The 22740-nt window shown below is 35.9% G+C and overlaps 4 protein-coding genes across 5 annotated transcripts in view; 3 read left to right on the forward strand and 1 right to left on the reverse strand.

Moving 5' to 3' along the window:
• LOC107732327 (histone-lysine N-methyltransferase, H3 lysine-36 and H4 lysine-20 specific-like) overlaps window positions 1-3409 on the forward strand; it is a 21853-nt gene extending 18444 nt beyond the window's left edge. The window contains exons 20-24 of the mRNA XM_016543610.1: window positions 1221-1337; window positions 1426-1567; window positions 1640-1746; window positions 2353-2554; window positions 2781-3409. Coding sequence (XP_016399096.1) covers window positions 1221-1337; window positions 1426-1567; window positions 1640-1746; window positions 2353-2554; window positions 2781-3283 — 1071 coding nt within the window. The 3' untranslated portion in view covers window positions 3284-3409. The remainder of the gene's footprint in view (window positions 1-1220; window positions 1338-1425; window positions 1568-1639; window positions 1747-2352; window positions 2555-2780) is intronic.
• Window positions 3410-7574: 4165 nt separating this feature from the next.
• Window positions 7575-11958, reverse strand: LOC107732326 (ras-related protein Rab-24-like). The gene is made up of 9 exons (XM_016543609.1): window positions 11467-11958; window positions 10677-10820; window positions 10323-10391; window positions 10166-10244; window positions 9349-9416; window positions 9172-9271; window positions 9046-9096; window positions 8876-8935; window positions 7575-7896 (listed from the first exon to the last, which is right to left on the reverse strand). The coding sequence occupies exons 2-9, from the start codon at window positions 10791-10793 to the stop codon at window positions 7832-7834; spliced, it is 609 nt and encodes a 202-aa protein (XP_016399095.1). The 5' UTR covers window positions 10794-10820; window positions 11467-11958; the 3' UTR covers window positions 7575-7831.
• A 1862-nt stretch (window positions 11959-13820) lies between these two features.
• Window positions 13821-17461, forward strand: LOC107732314 (transcription initiation factor TFIID subunit 9-like). Its single transcript, XM_016543599.1, has 7 exons — window positions 13821-13920; window positions 14234-14315; window positions 14446-14582; window positions 14677-14811; window positions 16574-16655; window positions 16847-16957; window positions 17164-17461. Exons 1-7 carry the CDS (start codon window positions 13885-13887, stop codon window positions 17325-17327), a joined length of 747 nt encoding a protein of 248 aa, XP_016399085.1. The 5' UTR covers window positions 13821-13884; the 3' UTR covers window positions 17328-17461.
• An 869-nt stretch (window positions 17462-18330) lies between these two features.
• The window catches only part of LOC107732330 (E3 ubiquitin-protein ligase Siah2), a 30966-nt gene continuing 26556 nt past the window's right edge, over window positions 18331-22740 (forward strand). The window contains exons 1-2 of one of the 2 annotated variants that reach the window (XM_016543619.1): window positions 18332-18933; window positions 18976-19278. In XM_016543619.1, the coding sequence (XP_016399105.1) occupies window positions 18832-18933; window positions 18976-19278 (405 nt within the window). In that variant the 5' untranslated portion in view covers window positions 18332-18831. Of the gene's footprint in view, window positions 19279-22740 lie in introns of both variants that reach the window. The other variant, XM_016543618.1, reaches the window with a different exon arrangement.

Raw genomic sequence — 22740 nt, forward strand, 5'->3', positions numbered from 1 at the left:
GTTTTTTTAGCCATTTTGACAGCCCTACCAGAGACGTAAGTTTACACACAGTTTACACATACTTACTCCATTAACTAACTCCACAAACATGGAAAACAGCAATGGACCCATGCCGAAGTAAAGGCACTTCTCCATCCTCCAGTTGTTGACATTGTTGAATACTGTGCCTAAATGACGCCGCTCTTGGTCGGCTTACGTCACTTCAGAGTTCCTACTGTCGGTGCGAATGCAACCAGGAAAATGGCCCTATTTCTCAGGGGCCTGCCATGGTGGCTAGTTCCTATAACTGAGTTCCTATAACTACCTGGGGTGTGAAAGCCCGTTTCTTGCACGCCAAACAAACAAAAGCCAAAAGCATACTTCCCTTGTCTGTTTTCAGCACAGTCTGCTGATTTTTTTGTGAATTTTTCAGCACAGTCTGCTGATTTTTGTGTTCGTGAACAACAGTGCATGTGATAGTGCTTTAAACAGTCAAAACAAAGGTCCATTAGCTAGTGCATACATGCCAAACATGTCCATCTGCGCTCACTGTTGATAAGAGTATACTTTAAAGGGCTTGTGTGCTCTGCAAGTGCACGGACCCCCAGAATTTTTTAACCATAAACCATCACTTCCGGCCAACTGTCACGCACAGATTCATGAGAGCTCCACGAAGCTCCATTTGAGCTCATGTATGACAGTTAGCTGGAAGCAATAGTTTATAGTTTAAAAAAGGTTTAAAATATTAGTATCTTTCTTAAACACACCCATCGTTTTGCTTGTATAGATTCCTGCCATGTTCACTTGTGAATGTGAGTTTTTTGAAGTGACCATTTTTTTGTTCATCTGAAGAAAGATAGTCATATACAACTGGGATGGCATGGGGGTGAGTAAATGATAAGGACATTTTTTATTTTTGGGTTGAATGTCCCTTTAATGCTCACAGTTGATGCTTGGCATGTTACTAAGCTAAATCTGACAATATTATAACAATATCATAAATGTTGCTTCTCTTGCACTAAATCACACACACACACAAAAACCCAGTTCAGTTCTAGAGTAAACAAACCAAAAAAATGACTTTTTTTATATTGAGCATCAGAGTTTTTCCATACATAGGCAATTTCTACAATAAGTCCATCTCCTCCCTCTTAAAATATATCTACAGAGAGGATATAATTAGCTTTAGTTTGTCCAGTCTGCTTTCTAACAAATTATTTGTTTTTAATGCTCAACCCCAGGGAGGATTTGTTAACGAATATGTTGGAGAGGTGATTGACGAGGAAGAATGTCGTGCCCGGATTAAACATGCTCAGGAGAACAATATCGGCAATTTCTACATGCTTACATTGGACAAGGTGAGATTTTAAAACTACAACACTTGTTTCGTTTTTCTGTGATTTCTGTTATGGGAAACATAATATGTTGTTTTGTGGTTTCTTGAAGGATCGAATTATTGATGCCGGGCCCAAGGGAAATGAAGCCCGTTTTATGAACCACAGCTGTCAGCCAAACTGTGAGACTCAAAAATGGACAGTCAACGGAGACACACGTGTTGGGCTTTTTGCGCTTACAGATATCCCTGCTGGTAAGTCAAATTTCATTTTTATGTAGAAAACATTGTAGTGCAGCCTTGCATTTAAACATGTTTTCTTCCAAGGCACTGAGTTAACATTCAACTATAACCTTGAGTGTCTGGGCAATGGGAAGACGGTGTGCAAGTGTGGTGCATCTAATTGCAGTGGATTCCTGGGAGTGAGGCCAAAAGTAAGGAGATGATCCCAAGGTGTTAGCTTTTATATTGTATAATATCATGTCATTGCTAATTGGTTTGACCAATATTTTTTTCTTGGGATTATAAATATTTCAGAATTATTATTTCTATTATTATTATTATTATTATTATTTAAAAACAAATACTGGGAAAACCAATTATCAATCTATACTAAAAAATAATTAGAAAACTTTACATTCATAATTATTATTAGTGCTCTGTAAATGTGTGTATTTATGAATACATAATAAATAAACAGAGCACACGTACATATATTATGTAAACAAAAACTTTTATTTTGGATGCGATTAATTGCGATTAATCGTTTGACAGCACTAATCATTATTATTATCATTATTAATAAAAGAAAAAAACACAGGGGGAACCAATAATCTGTCTATAGCAAAAAAATATATAATAATAATAATAATAAAATAAAACATTTAACCTTTATAGGACACTATAGCAAAAAATATCTATAATTTCTATTTCATATATTCTAATGTAATGTAATTTTTCACAGCAACGTTTTTGTATCTAAAGAATAGTTTCTGCTTCGATAAGTGATTGTGAATAGACATCAACTCTGTGTCTATCAGAACAACCCCCCATCAGATGATAAAAGCCGTAAGATGAAGAAGAAGTCTCAGCTGAAGCGTAAATCCCAGCAGGAAGTAATCAAGGAGCGGGAAGATGAGTGCTTTAGTTGTGGAGATGGAGGACAAGTTGTGTCCTGTAAGAGGCCGGGCTGTCCTAAGGTTTACCACGCTGACTGCCTCAATCTCACAAAGAGACCTGCAGGTCAGTCTTGAAGTAGTCTCAAACACGGACCACTCACTGACCATAAAGTCAATAGTGATATAATAAATGAAGTTCATACATGATCGTGCGTTATGTGTTGTGAAATCATAGGACAGATGAAATTTAAGTTAATATTTTCTGTAAATGAAGACAAAATGATGCTCAACATCAATTAACAGCTCACTGGAGGGGAAGATTATCAGTGAATAACTTTTTGTGTTTTTAGGCCGTTGGGAGTGTCCTTGGCATCAGTGTGACTTGTGTGGACAGGAAGCAGCTTCCTTCTGTGAGATGTGCCCTAGCTCCTATTGTGTCGAACATCGAGATGGCATGCTTTTTATATCCAAACTGGATGGCCGCTTGTCATGCAGCGAGCATGACCCCTGCGGCCCCGAGCCCCTGGAGCCTGGCGAGATCCGGGAATACCCCCCGGAACTCAAGACAACATACCCTATAAACTTCATCAGAGCTGCCAAAACCAAATCCACAACCCTAAACACTACGGCTGTCCCGCAGGCTTCCTCTCCCCCTGATGCAGTCCCTCAGGTGTCCCTCAGGTGTCCTCCAATTGACATCTCTTTAAACTGTGCATATTCACCAATTTCTTCCTATGGAGAAGACGACGCAGAAGAGGAAGAAAGTTTGATACAATTAGAAGGGGATGGTGAGAAGAGCGTAACTCAAGATAATTCGGAACGATTGAGGATAAAGAAGAAAACCGAAGTATGAAGGTTTAATCTATGGAAGCAAACTGACCCGAGGTTTACATTTCCCAACAGACCTCTTTATAGCCATGCTCTGAGGCTATCTGATGTACATCAACTTTTCACTACAGCATACTTGAAGATGGTACACAAAACATGAAGAGGACACAGATTTGTGTCCTCTTTGTGTCCTTTGATGAAGAGGACACAGATAGACGAAGATGACAATGTTTTTCGGAGAAATGGTTTCAAACACTGATTAAATAGAACTGACTTTATCAGACTGTAGCCAATGCTACGTTTTTTCTTGCTACATCTGGGAATATGAAATATGTTGAACATCCCAAAAAAGCAACAATGAAGAGAATGAAGAGACAGTATTTAGGGAAGGGAATATATTTTTCCTTGGAAATTCCATTGCCTTCTTCAAGTCAAATAATAATGACTATAAACTCATTTACCAAAACTGGATTTGTGCTGTATATTTGCTCTGTGAGCGAATGGTACAGAATATAAGCTTAGGGGAAATTTGACTATTGAGTAAGTGGTTCATATACACTTCCTCGTCAAAAAAAAAAGTTACGGAATACTGAAGAGTCTATGATTGGGTAATTATTGCTGTTTTTAATATGTTTTTGGCATGTTGTAGGTTTGGCAACAGTTCTTTAAACCCTAACTGATGCACTGCACAGCTTTTTATTTCTTAAACAACCAAGTCAAAAGACGTACACGTCCATTTTCCTGAATGACGATGTCAAGGTTCATTGGGCCCAAATTGTGAAAGATTGGCCACCACAGAGTCCTGTGGGTAAGAATTGTTGCCAAACATATAACATGTCAGAAACATATTAATCATTCAAATAATAATTAAATCCTAAAATCTTAAGTATTTGCTTATTTAAATCCAGACAGCGACTTTTTTTGGCCAGGCAATTTATTAAAGCCCAAAGTATACTTTGGTTTTTACGCAAAGGCTATATGCATACAGTGCATATCACGTAATTTCATCATCTGCACAGTACGCATGCACTGTACATGTGCAGACCAGTTTTTGTAACTTGCACATTACTAATTATTTGGTGGCAACATTGGGCTAAACCATTGTTTCAAAAAAGAAGCATAGGAGACTTCAGGGGATTAAAGATACACACAACCCTAATTTAAAATTATACAAAGAGTTTTTAGCGTTTCTAGAGAGAAATAGTACAGACGTTAGACAAAAATGAAAAATTCTAGTGCACATGTGTTCATGTACGCTATCAAATGAAGTTCATTTTGAAAGGCTGTGGCTGTACGCTAAGCATTTGCATCAAAACTGAAGTTTGCTTTTGACTTAAGAGTGCAGTAGATTGTGATCGTAATTAATAAGATTCAAATATCCTAGCCAACTGTTTAAATAACTTGAAGACTATCATTTTGAAGCACTTTTGTATTATAATCCCAAATTTGCCTGCTAATATGTTAAGACAAAAGTAGAATATTTACAAGTATGCTTATAATTTATTTGAGATAATTTAGGAAATTCCCAGAATTGTCTCTTTGAATTAATCTTTGCCAAACTGGCACAACATCCAGAAGAACTTGATGCAGTCTACAAAGGAAGTGTTCTGATTGATCATATCCACTGAACAGACAGATATTCCCAAAATATCTTTGGTGTAAATTATGCTGTGAATTTAAAGGTGAACTGTGTGGTTTTTTTTAAACACTTGTGGCATCCAGCAGTTTCAAAACTAAAAAAAAAAAAAAAAACAGGAAGTCCTGCCCCAACTTGCTCTAATCATTGAGAAAGTGCAACTATGTACTAGGTCTCTTAACTGAACTAGTCAGATGAGTCTGTTCTATCTTGCTGTATATATTTTTTATACATTAAATCTATATGGAAGAAGATGACAGGCTTTGCAAGCCTGATAATTAAACACTCCCAGTCAAGTCTTTGGCATTTAGTGAATTCATGTTCAATTTTCCATAAAGGCTGATATCTTAAAAAATGTTCAACATACAATTTGAACTGTAACCATATAGTGTAAAACACTAATTGGCAACTAAAGCCCTAATAATCTTCTGTGAAGCTAAACGTATAGGACAAATGATTGTGGTTTGTTGCATGTCTACACTCCTGGAATTTCTCTGCTGGTTTTCCTCACCCCCCATCTAACTGATCAAGTGTTCTTCATAATGAACAGCATTTCAATTTTTTTCTTAAAATGTATTTATGTATATAATTGCACTTAATAGTTTTAATGCTGTTCTAAAAGTCATTCCACTTCAGTATATTTCAGACAAATTTCTGGCAAAAGAGGAAAAAATCTGTTGCCTTGTTCGAGACTTTAATTGTGCTGTAGTGCTTTGTACAGAATAAAGAACAGTGCACACTTGTTGCTTCTTTGCTGCTGTTTTTACCACCTCTGTAAATAGTGCGATCAAAATGGTACTTTTCAAATAGATTTATTGCATTAATGAAATGTGAGTAGAACTGTAAATCTCACAAAAACTGTCAACACATGTTTGGGTGATATTTCACCCCAAAATAAAAGCAAATTATATTTTGTACAAAGAAAATGAAGTCTATTTTCAGGATAATTCAAGTGTTTTGAATTGCAACATTAATTGCATGACAATTAGGCACATTTCCACATGCAATTGTCTTGTCATTACTGTAACACAAAACAATTATATTTATATCGTAAACTGTAAGTATACATAATGGTAGTATTAATTGTATATATGCTGACAATAAAAGCTTAAATAATAATAATAATTGTTGTTGTATCCAGACAGGATCATTTTATTTCTGCATTACAGTAATTTTATGGAGAATTTGGGGCAATTGTCATGAAATTCATGCAAAAATCTTGCAACTAATTTTATTTTCTTTGTGCAAAAGATCCTGAAAGTGCAGTTTCTAATTTGATTCCATTTCAGATAATTTCATTCAACAATTTGACTTGAATTTCTATGCAATCTAGGCTAAAGATTTTATTAATGTTTTCATTATATTTTTGTTCAAGATAAATTCAAAATATTCAATCAATTAATTCTAGTCCTCTGATGTAGTACACTAAATGGTAATATTATTTTGGTGAGAGAGTACCTTACTTTCTTAAAAAAGAAAAAAAAAAAAAGAAAAGAAACACTAGCTTTGATATGAGGGCAAGCAAGAATAGGCAGCAAAGGATGAATATGACATGTAGAAAAAAATCCACAAATTTAGGTTATTACTCAAGCATGCTGCACACACGCTTGATATTTCATTTCAGTCTTAAATGACTTGGTCTGCTTTGCTTATACTATTTTGATACCTTTAAACAAAATATGCAACAGCTGTTTAAGATCACATCCTTATGTTTTTTTTTTTTTTTTTTTAATGTAATTTCACAGTAAAATGTAACAAAGTAATATAATATTGTCCTTCTTTCCTGTAGGACAACCAGCGAAAATGGCACAATATCAGGATATCTCTGGAATGACACAAAGTTTCACAAGAAGCATATTTTTAGCTACAGGCCTTGTTGAGCAGTATTTAATACAGGCACAATATGAACCCAGAGTGAACTAAGTCTGTATGTACAAAGTATGCACAAACATTTTCACAACTGACAAGTTAGTGTCCCAGTTTACAATACCTTACCCAAATTGCATTGAAGTAAAATTAAATAATAATAAAAATAACATTGTAAACATTAGCATCACATTCATCAAATGCTGCACATTGACTTGCTTTTGGAACACGGTAAAGATATGCAAATAATGGACAACAGGATACAGGAAGCTATGGGCTCCATTATCAAACACGAGTTGAGTTTTTTGTTGTTGTTGTTGTTGCTGAGTTGATACTCCCGCATATCAGATTAATCATGATATTATAAATGCCTCAAGTAACTATGGTTATTAGCCTTTGACATTTTGACATCAATTGTTCAGCTTCATTACAATTTAAGAACATATTAATTGGAAACTGCCTTTTACTTTTACTATGTAATTTTCCACTCTATCAACATCTAAATCTTTATCATTATGAGAAAAATGTTTGAACTGGTCTCAGATCTGTGAAAACTGAAACTTTAGTGTGGACATATGAAACTAAATTGTTCATACATGAGTGCAGTGTGATAAATGAAGGGTGTAAACATTACGATCCTCAAAAGATCTATAAAATGGAGACACTTTAAATCATAAAAGGTGATAAATCACTCGAGGCATTGTTTGTGAAAATTGGCAACGATCACCTTCATGCAATGAAATCTGTCCCTAAAGCTTGCTTTGTGTCTTGTCTTTTTGGTAAAACGGATTGCCATGCACTGTTAATATTTGCTTCAGTCAACATTCTCAGGTCCAAAAAAAAAAAAAAAACATGTTCTTGATAAAGAAAAAGAGTTCATTGCTTGAATACTGGAAAAAGTGGAATCCTTCATGTTCTACTGCACACCAGAAAAAAAAAAAATCATAAAAGAAAAAAGGAAAGAGCGAAAAAAAAAAAACTCCAGCTGATGCTTTGAGGAGTATAAAAGATGGTGAGCCTCCAGTCATCCCAAAATAGACCATATGATACAGCAGTTTTTCCTGTGATAGGTCAGTTATGGCAGCAGTTGTCAAAATAAGAGTCCTTCTTTTGCCCAAGATCCACCCCCTTCTCTTCTGTGAGGATACAATACCAAAATAAATAGAGAAATAAATCCAAATAGGAACAATATCACATTATTGTATCAATTATATTTCTAATATTATTAAATGCATTCAGAATTTGATGCATCATCATCTTAATATTTCTATCCACTGTATTTTGCAACACAGAAGTAAGCTATTGTCTTTGAATGTGTGAGACTTCTGATACATTAGCAGCTATAGGGAAATAACAAGAAGAATAAAGTGCAGCGAACAGTAGAACTATTTGAGCTGCAAACCAGTGGGTTTATGAGTAAAACAATATATTAAAATAACACGACAACAAATACCAGTTTACATTATAAATCAGCATAACATAATTGTGATAAAAGTAAAATAACTGACAGCAGATGACACCAGAAGCCTTGCCTATTCACGTTACAATTGGCTGCATATGCCCTTACATTAAAAATAAGGTGGACAATAAACAAAATAAGATTTAGAAATTAATAAATACTCTGTACCATTATTGATCAAAGCAAAAAGAGCAGATACTATGATTTCCTATTAATACTGTAAAAAAAAATACACATGAACATGTGTGCATCTGTTTTTGGACAGAAATCGGTTATGAAATAACTATTAAATGCAGGGTATACGATTTTTCAAAAACACTTTAGAAAACTGATTCGGGCCGAATAGCAAAACAAACTAACGCAGCTTTAGGCACTATTAAGCCTGCATAGTTTAGGTCAAGAAATTTGTTGTGGGCTGCTAATGCTAAAGGGTGCACCTTTGTTTCCTCACAAAGATGGTTCTTGTAAGCAGTTTGCTTCATCTATTGTCATTGTAATGACAAACATTTGTACTTTTCATGCTTATGCGAAGCAACAAGTAACTGAGAGAGTGAGTGCTACATTTGTTAACAGGGCCTGAAAAGCCATGTTCCTGAAACACACAGACCCAGGTGTAAAGTGTAAAATAAGTGTTTCACTTTGCAGCAAATTCTCACCTTGCATGAATTCTAAAGCACAGCTACTAAAATCTTCAGCCACTTTCTGAAACACCTCATCTGTATGAAAAAACAAAAAAACAAATAAAGAAGTGAAACTTCTCGGTATCTAATTGCACGTTACACAAAAACAGTGCTCAACAGAGCAGATAAACTGAAGCATCACTTACCAACATTTTTTCCTGTTTTGCTGGAGGTCTTGAAATGTTGTGCACCTATTTCTGTAAATGTTAAAAGTTAATGTTGTTTTGTTGCAATGCTTTGTAGAAAACAAAAGCAGCTAAATTCACACTTACCATCTGCAAAGTCTTGAACATCATGGTAGTCTACTTGCCGCACACTTCGATCGGCCTCAATGAGGTCACTCTTGGTGCCACACAAATATATCTTGCAGTGCTGAAAATAAAATAATGTGTCCATAAAGTTGTGCTGAAGTTGTTCTCATGTTTTTGTGAGACGTGGGTTTATTTTACCTCTTCACAGTTCTGTAACTCCTTCACCCAGAACCTGGCCCTTCCAAAACTGCTGCTGTCAGTCAAGTCTAAGTGTGATTGTGAAAAACAGACACAAATTTAGAATGAAAATGTGATGTTTTCAAACTTTTTCACTTGTGGAAGAGCTCATTTTCTTCTGATTTTTTCCATGTACACTACTGTTCAAAAGTTTGGAGTTTTTTAAGAAATGAATACTTTTATTAATGGTTTTATTATACTCAAACTGTTGAATGGTAGTGTTTAAAAAAAAAACACACACACATTTAGTGTATGAGAAAAATATTAAGTATGATATTATAACAACAAAATTAAATAATTGTTTCCAGATTTTATTATTATTATTACATATCTAAGAAAAACTAAACATATATATAAATTATAATAAATTATAATAAAATAGTATTAAAATAACCAAATAAAATAAAATAAATGTAAAATTTTGGGCCAATCTTTAACATGTAGAATTAAACCGTAACATCATATGAATTGAAAAAAATAAAATAAAACAAAACAAAATAAAACACGGAGTAAAAAAAATGTTTTTTTTTGTTTGGCCTCTTTAATTTTTTACATGGACCCCAGAGGACCCCTGATTAACTTATTTTAATCAAACACATGAACTGCCTAGCAGGACTTGTAACTACTGTGATTTATACACAGAGTGAGCAAGCATGAGCTATTTCCTTGCTCAGTGTCACCTGACTGCTAGACCGAGCTGGTACATGCTGCACTTTGTATTTCTTTACGACAAAAAAAAAACAACCACTTTCTGTCAAAATGCAACAGAGGGATATACCGTAGCAGACAATGGCAGCACGCGCTCCTCTGTAATAGATTCTGCTCATAGCTTCATAGCGTTCAGACCCAGCAGTGTCCTAAGATCAAAGGAAACATGTGAAGTCACTAATGAGTGGTTGATCAGCGTATATAAATTCCCAAGTAACTACACTTACCCATATTCCCAGGGTAACCACCTTGTCACCGACGTTGAGGGCTTTCGCAACAAACGCAGCCCCTATAGTCTTAATCAGACAAAAACAATTCATTAAAAAACACATATACACACACACAAACACATATCAGGTCATCGTCAAAGAGCCATTGACATCCGTGGAAGGTGGCTTTACCTGTGGAGCTGGTTTATAGTATGTGGCGCATGATTAGAGATTGTTGATAGCCAGTCAAACTTACATTGTACACAAAAATATCTTTAATGAGAACAAACAATCTCAGAAAATGGTCAATTAGCCTACTTCTAATGGACTAATTACTTCTAGAGGCTGCTATGCTAAGTAACACATACTTACATTTTGATATGGTCCCACAAGAAACCGGCCATGTACGTATCTTTCCACCAGACTGGTTTTACCCACACTCTCCTTGCCAAGCATGACCACCTTAGCATCCACTCGCATGGCAGTCATGATTATACGGGTTTGTAGAAAAAGACACTATAAATATAAGCATATAAATGTTTATATAAGGCATATTACAGCTAGATAGATATACACAGTATCATCCAGGAAAACTGAAAGAAGTCTGATTAATTGAATTTATTGTGCACTGTTATTGCAAAACAAATAAATAAATAGAGCTGTACTTGCAGGTAATATATTAATAAAATAAAACGCCACTTAGGTGTGATTTAAGAGAATATACTTTCATGACTATGTCGTTGACTGACATACTTAAAGCACATGTAAAGTACCGTACTTGAGTTACTTTAAAGTTAAACTTTTACCTGTAGTGTGCCATTTAATATTACATAAGTCAATATATTACAAAATAATGTATAATTACAAATATATTTAAATATATGACATTCAAATTTAAATAAAAATGACATTAAATGCAAATAACATGTAGTTAAGCGTTCGAAAGCATTACGTTCAGTTAGAACACAAGTATATTCTTTTGAAGTATATACAAAAACACTTTTTAGAAGTACACTAAAGTGTTGCGTCTATAAGATTTCTGCCACTACTACATCTACAGAGCTAGCTTTGGCTAATAACGCAGTCTCAGTATATCAAATAAAATATTATCCATATGAAACACACTAGAGGTTAACTAGCGTTCTCACATTTTTTCACTTACCTAGGCTTTTGGTGTGTCTGTTGACGGGACTTGAGTTCCAGAGTGACTCTACTGACAGATAAATACTGTAACTGGGTGGCTAATGGTTTAGTTAGCAATCCACACTGATGTGCCACAAAAGCTATTAATAATAAAATTGAAGACTACTTGACGCGTAAACACATTAGCAGCGAATCACAAGTCACATCGAACTGAGGACACGTTCAAAAAAATAAAATGTTAAGCGATGTTGAACGTTTTTCACCCTAATACGACAGGAGAGAGCAGCTTAGCTTTCAACATCACTAAACACAGCAGAGCTAGAGAACTTCCAAGCCATGTTTCCCAGTTTACATGGGGGGAAAAAATCTACAGTAAATGGGCTGACAAATGTTATGTATTCGGTCAACGAGGAACTGTAGTGTGTGGCTAGCTTCAGCTTGAATAAACTAGTGTGTTTTTTGTTTATATAGAGGAGGATGTGGCATCACTATGGCCAGTGGTTGTGTCTCAAATAGCGATGTACGAATCGTTTAAGAATCAATCTTTTGAGTCGAAGCTTTTCAATTAACTGGTTGAACATTCGTTGACGGATCAGTGTGAATCGGTTCCAGCGAATCGCAGAAGTGTCAAGAGTAAAACGTACTGGAAATATGTTTACAACTTCATTAAAGAGAAAGGAATTTTCTAAATAGCATGTCGTTAAATATGGAAATTAATCTGAATATTGTTTAATATAAATGCTAATTACATTTAGTCTCAACATAACCTTATTTTTATCAGTTGAAACGTGGTTATAAGAAACTGAACATGGACACGTTACATTTCAATAAATGCCTGGTAACGAAACGTAATTTATCGCGTGTAATACGCCGCGGAATTACTTGATGCAGTTTTTGCTATCTCTCAATCGGGTCTGAATTAAACTCTTCGAAAGAAACGATTCGCGGAAATGATTCAGACATCCTATCACTACAGGTACGTGCTTACATTTTGGGCCCGTGTCTAAGCCGCTGCTGATTGGCTGCTCGATTCACTTGGCGCGTGACAGTTTGCTGAGTGTTTGATTATCCCTCTGTGATTGGCTGCTTGTCTCTGCCACTCAAGGTTTCTTCATCCAGATTGGCTGCTCTGCTTCGGCACCGCCTAAGTTTGCCAAAATGCTGTCTAGGTAGGCAGCTCACTACGTAAATATAGTAGTTCAACTGTATATAAATCAAGCATATTATTCACAGTTACAGATATATACGGATGGGTCGAAAGATCCTGAATCTGGAAGGACAGCAGCAGCAGTATATACCCCTGCATTTAAAATAAAAATAGCCAAAAGAATATCAGATCATATGTCTGTATTTACTACAGAATTAATAGCAATTATATTAGCACTACAATGAATTGAAGAAATACAACCATTATCAGTTGAAGTAAGAAAGATATGGCAAAAGATATGGGATAGTGGAATAAAAGGAAGACATCTTTACCAGATACAGGGGTGTGTAGGTGAAGAGAGAATAAGATGTGGGAGTAGGAAGAAAGATGTTATTATAACAAGAAGGAGGATTGGACATTCAGCTTTAAATTTGACACAAAAGTGGGAAGCATGAAAATGGAAGATGTGATAAATGTGGGAATCCAGAAACAGTAAAGCACATTCTTCTAGAATGTGATGCGTATGAAAGAGAAAGAAATCAACTTAATCATAAATTAGGTTTGATGGGATATGATAAAGTATCACTCAAGATATTACTAGGGAATAGACAAATGCAATCAAGAATTAAAGAAGAAGTGTTCAATTATCTAAAAAAGACAGGAAATATGGAAAGAATATAAATTGTAATTGTGGTAGTTTTTTCGTTCGTTTTTTTTTGTTTTTTTTTGTTATATGTATCCTTCTTTCTAGTTTCTACCAAATCTATGTTCACTCCACACTCCAGATCAGTAGGTGGCGGTAATGCACCTTTAAGTTGGTTTGCCAAAACCGCCAAAAAAAACATCAGAAGCAGAAGAAGAAGCGCACTACGTTTTGAAACACGACCCGAGTAAAGGGAGGAGAATCAGAGCTGAGCACATAATCATGACTTGTAAGAGATATGAAACACAGAAGCAGGTAATGAAGAATAAACTAAGGGAGATTGGGGTGCAGGAGATCACATTACAAGGGTTACTAAGCACAGTAAATAGGGCACAGAGTAGAATATTGATTACTTTTTTAAGGGAAGCAGGGGTTTTAAGCAGGATTTGATGTATGATGTGTGTGTGTGGATATTAATGTGAGGGGACAGTGTGAGTGATGTGTAAGTTTTAGTGGGAAAAGGGAATAGATAACCTATTATCTGATCCACACTCCGGAGCAGAAGGGGGCGGTAATGCACCAATAATCTGGATGCCAACCGCCGTTAAACTGGAAAGAAGAAGAAGAGAATTAGAACTCATGTGAAAATGGCGTCTCCGAAAACAGTGCCTAAAGATGCGCAGGTAAATAATGCTTTAGAAACTGTTTTATCTCCGTGTTGTGCAATATTTATTGTGTTTAAACCATAGCGAATAAAGCAGCAGGTTTAAAGAGCGACTGTGTATATTACTCGTCTTATTCTTCTTTATGCACACACGCGTTACCACGCTAACGTTAACAGGTCCACTGTAATAGATTTTTAATGCGGTGCGATTTTAACAAAATATATTAGCTAAGCTAAGATATTTGCTGATAAATATGCAGGGATGCAGCTATTACAATATGCATGATATTTTCCTTGTGCAGTTTTTTTACTTTATTTTATTATCTTCAAAGGTTATGATGCAGATTCTTAAGGACATGGGGATCACGGAGTACGAGCCCAGAGTGATCAATCAAATGCTGGAGTTTACATACAGTAAGTCAAGATGACTTTAAACCTCTAACATATTGTAAAATGCTTTAACAAACTCCATCTGTTACTGTTCTGTACTAGTAAGTCGTCCAATAGCATTCACTGTCTGATGTTTTTTTTTTCTTTTTTTCAGGATACGTAACGACTATTATTGAAGATGCAAAAATATATTCCACCCATGCCAAGAAGTCCAATGTGGATGCAGATGATATAAGGTTAGCAATACAGTGTCGAGTGGATCAGTCATTCACATCTCCTCCACCACGAGATGTAAGTTGTTCTTGTTGACTTGTGTGTTTTTCTTAATGCATAACACATTTGTGACTTCTGATAATTAGTAGTGGTGGTTGGTCCATGGTTTCAGTTTCTGTTGGACATTGCAAGGCAGAAGAACCAAACTCCTTTGCCACTGATCAAACCATACACAGGCCCACGTCTTCCACCAGACCGCTACTGTCTCACAGCACCAAACTACAGACTGAAGTCCTTGCAGAAAAAGGTATTATTTTAAATAATATGTGATAATATACAGTTTTTGTAGTTTGGATCTAAAATTTGGATTAGATGACCTAGTGATACCTGATAACAAGGTCTTGTGATGTATTACTGCTGTTATTGTACCTGTAGCGCATGGTTCTCAAGTGGATCCTACTCTTTTTACCAATGAGTTCACATGACTCTTCCAGTCATTTGTGATGTACAGGCTAAAGTGTGGTCACATTTGCTAATTTTGTGAGCAAAAAGGTAAATGGTCTATAGTCAGTAGTAGTATATTAATCTTATGTGTAAAGCACAGCTCAGATAGAGTAACTTTTTTTTAAAATCAATTAATTTTCTGTTGATCAACACAGCGAATTCACATGATCTTGAACGCGTTGCAAAATCTGTATTAGAATTCCTCCACCCTCATGTGAATTTCATGATTGTGTTGATGTGTATATATATTAGGGATGTAACGGTATGAAAATTTCTTATCACAATTATAGTGACCAAAATTATCACGGAATTGTTTAAATGTGTAGAATCCACATAAGCCTGTTTTCATCAACCGGTCAAAATTTACAGCAGGGCATGCAAATTCGGTCCGTTTTTGGACTCCGAAACGGACGTAAGAAGCATCATCATCACTGGCACTGCATGTGAAAAATAATTTCCCGACTGAGAAAATGCACGTGAACTAGCCGCTCTCCGGATGCGGTGTATTTAAATACTTTTGAATGAGCGTTTGCGCTGTTTACTTTCACTTTCGATTTCGCAATCACACGCACTAGTCATCTCTCCTTATTCTCGACCTGTGATCAGTCAAAGCTGACTCCGGTAGCTCTTGTTTGATGCAGGGTTGCCAAGTCCGCGTTTTTTCCACAGAATTGGGCTACTTTTAAATAGGCTTGCCGCGATAAACGGTGCTGACGGTGATACCGGTGTTAAGCCGCAGCACCGGTTACGTCACTAGCCCACCGCGGCACCGACCCCCACCATCGTTTTGATTTTTTTATAGAGATAAAATACATTTAGTTCAGTAAAAGAACAGACACGTATATAGAAAATGCGACGTGAGCCTATACGTGACTTAGCCTGTTTTTTTCACTCTCAAAACGCAATCTTATACAAGAAGCATTGTTTTAACAATGCAGCAAACATTTTTAAATATCTTAAAACTGCTTTAATGTCTTTAAAGTGTTGATAGATTTTTTATTTTGTTTAGTAGCCTACAGTGTGTGTATGTTACATACAGTTTCTTCCTGATAAAATATAATGCTTGGCAGAACAAATGTATATTCCTTAGAAATATGCATGTGTTGTTTTATTAATTTCCTTGACCTTTTGTGGTATAGAAACTTGTGTTATTTTAGTATCATTGAGATGCTATTATAGTGTATTAATATTTTGAATTTGATTTTTATATTATTTATTTTCATGTTAACATTTTAGTTGTTTTGTCACTTTATTTATTTATTTGTTTGCTGATGTCTGTGTAGTTTTTGTATTTGTATTTCAGTTGTGGTTGTTTAATACATCAAGTTAAACTTTAATTTCAGCTAATATTTATTTCAAGTAATAAGTTTTTTTTATTATTATTGTTTTAGTTTCACTTAACTATATTAAGCCTAATAGAAACTTTTGAAATTCAGTATTCTCATCTCCATATCCAGGTTTTTCTAGACTGTGAGAATGCGGGTTCTTCAAAGGATACAAACAGCTGTAAATTAAAATGTATGGCAGAATGTACAGTCTGATATGGATTTGATTTGAATGTTTAGGTGTCTTCATCTGCGGGCAGGATAACAGTGCCACGGTTAAGTGTGGGGGCAGTGTCCAGTAGGCCAAGCACTCCAACTCTTGGTCAGTTATAAGTATACTCAAAGATTTCAAGCATTTCAAGAGTTTGCATGCACACAATTTTCAATATACATTCACTAATCTCCATTATTACAAGAGGAGCATTTAGTTGTTTTACTTTTTTTTTTTTTTTCTCCCTGGTGAACAAGTGCAAAATCTAAAGGTTTAAAGGATCATCATTGTATTTACTGCAGGTACGCCATCAGTGCAGACAGTGGGCACTAAAGTGGGGACGCCTGTGTCACTGACCGGCCAGCGCTTTACAGTTCAGATTCCCTCCTCACAGGCTACCTCTGTCAAATCAGGTAAGTTTCTACCTTAGAATAAGTAGTTCTTCTTGTGTGGTCTTCTTTTGTATTGAGGACCATATGGAACATGTTGTGCCAAATCAGTGAGCAGATGAAAAGTTAAGCTATTGAGCTTAGAGAAATAAAAACATGCCAGATTTAAGATCATGTGGTGAATCATAGCAGTAACCTCATTAAATTAATGATTTAATTTGTTTTCACAGCTACTCCTACCACTCCCACAGTTCAAAATGTCCTCATCAACCCCTCTCTCATTGGCTCCAAGAACATCCTCATTACTACCAATATGGTGTCACAGAATTCATCTAGTGACTCAACCTCTCTTAAGAGGAAGCATGAAGATGAGGATGACTATGATGCTTTATGACCTGCTGTGGTTTCTTACTAGTATGGAAGTGATTCTGTAAATAAGCAATCGATAACTGAATTTGCCTTTCAGTAGTTTTGTCTTGTTTAGATTCTTACACAGTAACAGCCAATTACCATTTATTGTTCATTTTTGGAAGTACAAAAAATAAAATCAATTCATAAATTGTGTGTTTGGTTGTTGTTTCACAAGCTCACATATCTCATGTATTTACATAGAACAAATTTAGTTGTTTAAAAAAATCTTAAATCTTTTTTTTTTTTTTTTTGTGGGTAGAAGGAAAGCCTTTCAAGGACCGTTATTCAGATAATTTCATAAATACCTTCATTATTTGAAAATATTATTAGGTATAAATAAAATGTAATTTATATAATTATAATAATTATATATAGTGAATTTTAAAATAAATCAATGAAATGCCAGCAGAGGGAGCTGGTTAGACAGGGAGAGATCGGTGTGCTTTTACTCCAGGAATAAATATTGATACTACTTAAATATTAATACTACTATAATGCAGTTATGAAAACTATATTAAATATTGAATATTTAGACACTCTTCTTGCATGTCCATGCTTCTGGTCATCTGATATGGTATAGTCAATGATCAGTCCTGATGATGTATGGAGAATATATAGATGTATGATTTAGACACAGCAAATGAGATTTACACAGTTTCTGAAATTAAAATTGTTAAATGGTTAAGTGTACATTTATAGCAAGTTAACAAAGGTGTATATGTAGCTCAAATGGTAGAGCATGGTGGAAGCAATACACTTTTATATTCTTTTATTTACAGAGAACAAATAACATCAGATGTACATATATTAATGTGTATTTCAAAATGTAAATGTATGAAGTTTAAGAATGTATGAAAAGAGTGAGAAAACAGCTAATTGTAATGTAGTTTATCCATTTTGTTTGTGCATACATTTCTTCTGTCCATCTCAAGCATGAAGTGAAAAAATTATTCACTGAACCAGAATAGAGGGGGTTTATTAGAGGTATTAAATATAACCATGATAATATAATGTTATTCATGTGTTCCTTTTATGTCTCGTTCCACTTAATAGCCCTGTAAAAACTTTATTTAAACCTAATCCACATAACTCATTCTGTTTAGTAAAAAAAATGGTTTGAGGCTTATAAATGCAACAGTCTCCTCTGATTGCATAGAACGGTGAAACATCCTTGGTCGTGTTGAAGGGCCACAGTGCAACTGTTTGCGGTTTACTTCACTACAGCCACTCACGTAATTACTACATATTCCAGCGACTCTTACGTAAACGTCAAGAGCGGCTCTGTGATTGGCTGAGGAGAGTGTCAATCAAAGCCCCTTCATCCAATAGACTCGTTACTCGCTCTCAAACTATGGCGGCCATGTTGTATCCGCGGGGGACTGGAGGCTGTTCGGAACCGAGTCTGTCTTCAGTCGGGAGTATACGGTGGCGCTCTCTGGTTTGAACTCGTTTGGGTTTTACACCGTTAGAGATCTACACTCCTCGCCATGAGCCGTCCGTCCTCTGCAGGTGGTGCGGCCGGAGGACTCGGAGCTGGTAAAGCAGGAGGAAGTAAGCATGGAGGCTCTGGAGGAACAACCGCCTCTGCTGCTGCCGCCGCCGCCGCCGCCGCCGTCGTCGCAGCAGCAGCAGCAGCAGCCGCCGCGGGGGTATCCGGCTCTGTCGCGGGCTCTGGTACGGTCCCCGCGGCCGCTGTAGCCCTTCCAGTCGCTGCCCTACCGGGACAGTCAGCCGAACTGACAGCGCTATTTGAGTGTCCGGTGTGTTTCGACTACGTGCTGCCCCCGATCTTGCAGTGCCAGGCTGGGCATCTGGTGTGTAACCAGTGTCGGCAAAAGCTCAGCTGTTGTCCAACTTGTCGGGGCCCTCTCACGCCGAGCATAAGGAACTTGGCAATGGAAAAAGTTGCATCTAATCTGCCGTTTCCGTGTAAGGTAAGAACAACCCCGTAGCACGGGTGAAATGCATTCGCTGCCGTCATAACCAATCCAAAGTTGCCTGCAATATTGTTTCATTCAGTACTGTATGATGGCAGTCATGAATTTAGACGCAGCTCAGATGCCACAGGTGTATTTTGCATCAAGCCAAGATGCAGCACTTATGCTTCTTTCATATTTTTAAGTCACCTTCTTTTATATTTCCAGTGACACATCCAGCTGAAGTGTGTAAACATTTTCCTCTTTCACATTTACATTTACATTTACATTTAGTCATTTAGCAGACGCTTTTATCCAAAGCGACTTACAAATGAGGACAATAAAAGCAGTCAAAACTAACAAAAGAGCAACAATATATAAGTGCAAATGACAAGTCTCGGTTAGCCTAACGCAGTACACGTAGCAAGGTGTGTATGTATATATATATATATATATATATGTATATATATATATATACACACACACACATACATACACACATTATACACACACACACACAAACAAAGAAAAACAAGTAGATAGAATAGAAAAAAATAGAAAGCTAGTGTGTTTATGAATGAACTTTTTTTTTAAACGAAAAAGTGAGTTCTAGTGAGTCAGTGATTCATGATTACCCATTCATAAAGACAGTCACTTGATTCATTCCTGAATGATCAGCTGTTCGAATGAATCAATTGAATGAATGATTCAGTAATAAAAATCAGTGACTTACCGCCACCTGCTGGCAGTTTGTTTAATTTTAAAAGTACATTAAAGACAGTAAGTTCCCCTCAGACATGCATTCATATAAACTCCTACACCTAAATGAATCGCGATTTGTTTAGCATCTCAACCGATTTGAATCGTCACATATTTGAATCGATTTTCAACCGGCTCGCGTTTAATCGTTACATCCCTAATAAATATGATAAAGTTGTTGTGGATTTGCACTAGAGGCTGACATTTTTTCGGGAATCCCGCGGGATGGGAAACAAAATCACTATTAATTCCGTGATTGGGACGGGACAGGAAAAAATGTCAGCTGGAGTGGGCGGGACCGGGAATCGTAATAACACTATGATACCCAACTTTATACACAAATATACCTTTTATATAAATAAACTGTATATTTTAATTTTGAACTTCATTCTAGTTGCCCTGTCTCTTTATGCTCTCCTCCTGTTTGCTTTGGTGTGGCTGTTTAAGTGAATGACGTACGCAGTCCATGACGGACAGATCGTTAATGGCTGGTCTATGTGGTAATATAGTACATCGGGCAGGACATCCAAACGCTCGCCTGTCATTCATCGACCTCAAATATGGCTTTTCATCTGAAAGATATATGTAGTAGCAACTTTACATGGCTGCTCAATCTAATGTTAGCCTAGAGAAATGTGCACTGTTCAAGTGTCCGTGCAGAGTGTGGAAGCTGAACAGTAGCACGCTCACTGCAGGACAGATGGAGGCGCCGGTGCGCTCACTTGCTCTTAAAATACTCCGTAATTTTTGGTCATACAGATAAGAGTAATACATCTTTTGAATCTGTAAAGACTCTACGTTTATTTGTGTGCACTCAGAATAGCAATGAAACGTTACTAAAATAATTCAAGCAAACAGGATGCGCTTTCTGCCGTCTCGGTCTCTGAACTTGAGCGAGAAACTTCGAAACTCAGTGTATGAAAAATATATAGAGAGTGAAATGTCTACTTTCAAATGAACCAATTCAAATAGAAAACGTGTGTGTGTTCGCATGGATGATTTACATGAAATTTTATGTGTGTGCAATGCACACTGTTCATTGTTTAAGCTGGCTTTCAGTTCAATAAAATAACAAAAAACTACATTTTGGATTTTTATTCAACTAAGGTGGGCATGCTGTGATCTGTACTGTATTTTTACTGTAACTGACAGATTCCGGCCAAAAAAACACAACACGGGAGTGGGAGGGAATGGGAATCATTCTTCTGGGATTGGGACGGGACGGGATTTTCCCCCAGTTTTTTCGTGGGATTGGGATGGGATGGGATTTTTTTTTTGTGGGAGTGGGATGGGAGAGGTTTGAAAATCCATTCCTGTGTCACCCTCTAATTTGTGTCTCCTCAGATGTCTTAGTAGCACACCTCATGTAGGATGTCCATTTGGAGCACAGCCCAGAGAGTCTGGCAGGAAGGGAGCAGTTCCTCAGAGCTGTCACTGAGCTGCTTTTCTCACACGCCAGGCTCTGGCAGCGGGCAGCTGTGTCCGGCTGGCATACGTAACCAGATTAGACATGGATACACTTAGTCCCCTCAGGCTTGGGCATTTATTTTGCTGTGTGAGTCTATTTTCAGCCTGTTCTGTGGGTTTGTTAAGACACAAGCTGCTGTCACTATGAATAGAGGTGGGTCAACAGTGAATTAGAGGTTTGTTATGATCCCCATCATACCCTGTTTAAAGAGGAGAGCACCCCAGTGTGGCGAACACTGGTGACACCTGGCTACTGCGCATGCATCACATTGATTGCAGCACTGAGTGTAATGCTCATCCAAGCGTCTGTGTACACAACACAAAGCTTTGCTGCCTTTGAAAACCATTGTGTTTGTGATTTTTGCTAGTTTATATTCTTGCAGATTAATTCTTGCATACTTCAAGAAATCTTTATTGTTACCATGATTTACCATAGTTATTGAAAATCTGTCAGGCAGGATGACGTTAATCATTTTGATATTTTGGGCATCATCCGATAAGTTTCCACTTGGCTGAACAAAATTCTAAATTCTACTGACAGCCTTGTCAATCTGTTATAAAGTCTTTGTTTTTACATTTAAATAAAATTAAATAATTTGTTTATGTATTTATTTATTTATTTATAAATTAAAAATAAATATTAACCAATATTTGGGTTTTGGGCATCGATAAGTTTCCACTTGGCTGAACAAAATTCTAAATTCTACTGACAGCCTTGTCAATCTGTTATAAAGTCTTTGTTTTTACATTTAAATAAAATTAAATAATTTGTTTATGTATTTATTTATTTATTTATAAATTAAAAATAAATATTAACCAATATTTGGGTATTATTTATATAAAATATTTACAAAAATTGAACTTGGGAAAATATTAATATATATTATTAAATGTTTATTGAAAAAGTCAATATATAATGATCTCTGACATTGTTTTTATATAAAAAAATAAATATTAACAAATCATGAATATTAGCAAATACTTTGTGTGAAATCTTTACAAACATTTAAATAGCATAAATATTAAAATATATTGTAAAAAAAGTTATTTAAAAAGTCAGTCTATGTATTGTTTTATATATAAACAATATATAAAATAGATAGAGGGGGGTGGAGAGATTGAAAGATATTTATTAACGTTCTCCATGTATTTTAATTAGTGCTGTCAAAATTAATTTTATATATATATATATATATATATATAAACACATGCATGTATATATTTAAGAAAAATTTTGTTTATATATTAAATATA

This window comes from Sinocyclocheilus rhinocerous, unplaced genomic scaffold (genome assembly GCF_001515625.1).
Source record: "Sinocyclocheilus rhinocerous isolate Xijiao unplaced genomic scaffold, SAMN03320098_v1.1 scaffold249, whole genome shotgun sequence".
Lineage (NCBI taxonomy): Eukaryota > Metazoa > Chordata > Actinopteri > Cypriniformes > Cyprinidae > Sinocyclocheilus > Sinocyclocheilus rhinocerous.

Excerpts from the sequence above, each read along its gene's own strand:
- LOC107732326 (XM_016543609.1), bottom strand. The coding sequence starts at position 10,793 with ATGACTGCCATGCGAGTGGATGCTAAGGTGGTCATGCTTGGCAAGGAG. Across the intron at positions 9,417-10,165 it reads TGCTGCCATTGTCTGCTACG|ACTTGACTGACAGCAGCAGT; the intron begins GTATATCCCTCT and ends AATCACACTTAG. Across the intron at positions 7,897-8,875 it reads TGCTTTAGAATTCATGCAAG|AAGAGAAGGGGGTGGATCTT; the intron begins GTGAGAATTTGC and ends GTATCCTCACAG.
- LOC107732314 (XM_016543599.1), top strand. The coding sequence starts at position 13,885 with ATGGCGTCTCCGAAAACAGTGCCTAAAGATGCGCAG. Across the intron at positions 14,316-14,445 it reads AATGCTGGAGTTTACATACA|GATACGTAACGACTATTATT; the intron begins GTAAGTCAAGAT and ends TCTTTTTTTCAG. Across the intron at positions 14,812-16,573 it reads TGAAGTCCTTGCAGAAAAAG|GTGTCTTCATCTGCGGGCAG; the intron begins GTATTATTTTAA and ends TTGAATGTTTAG.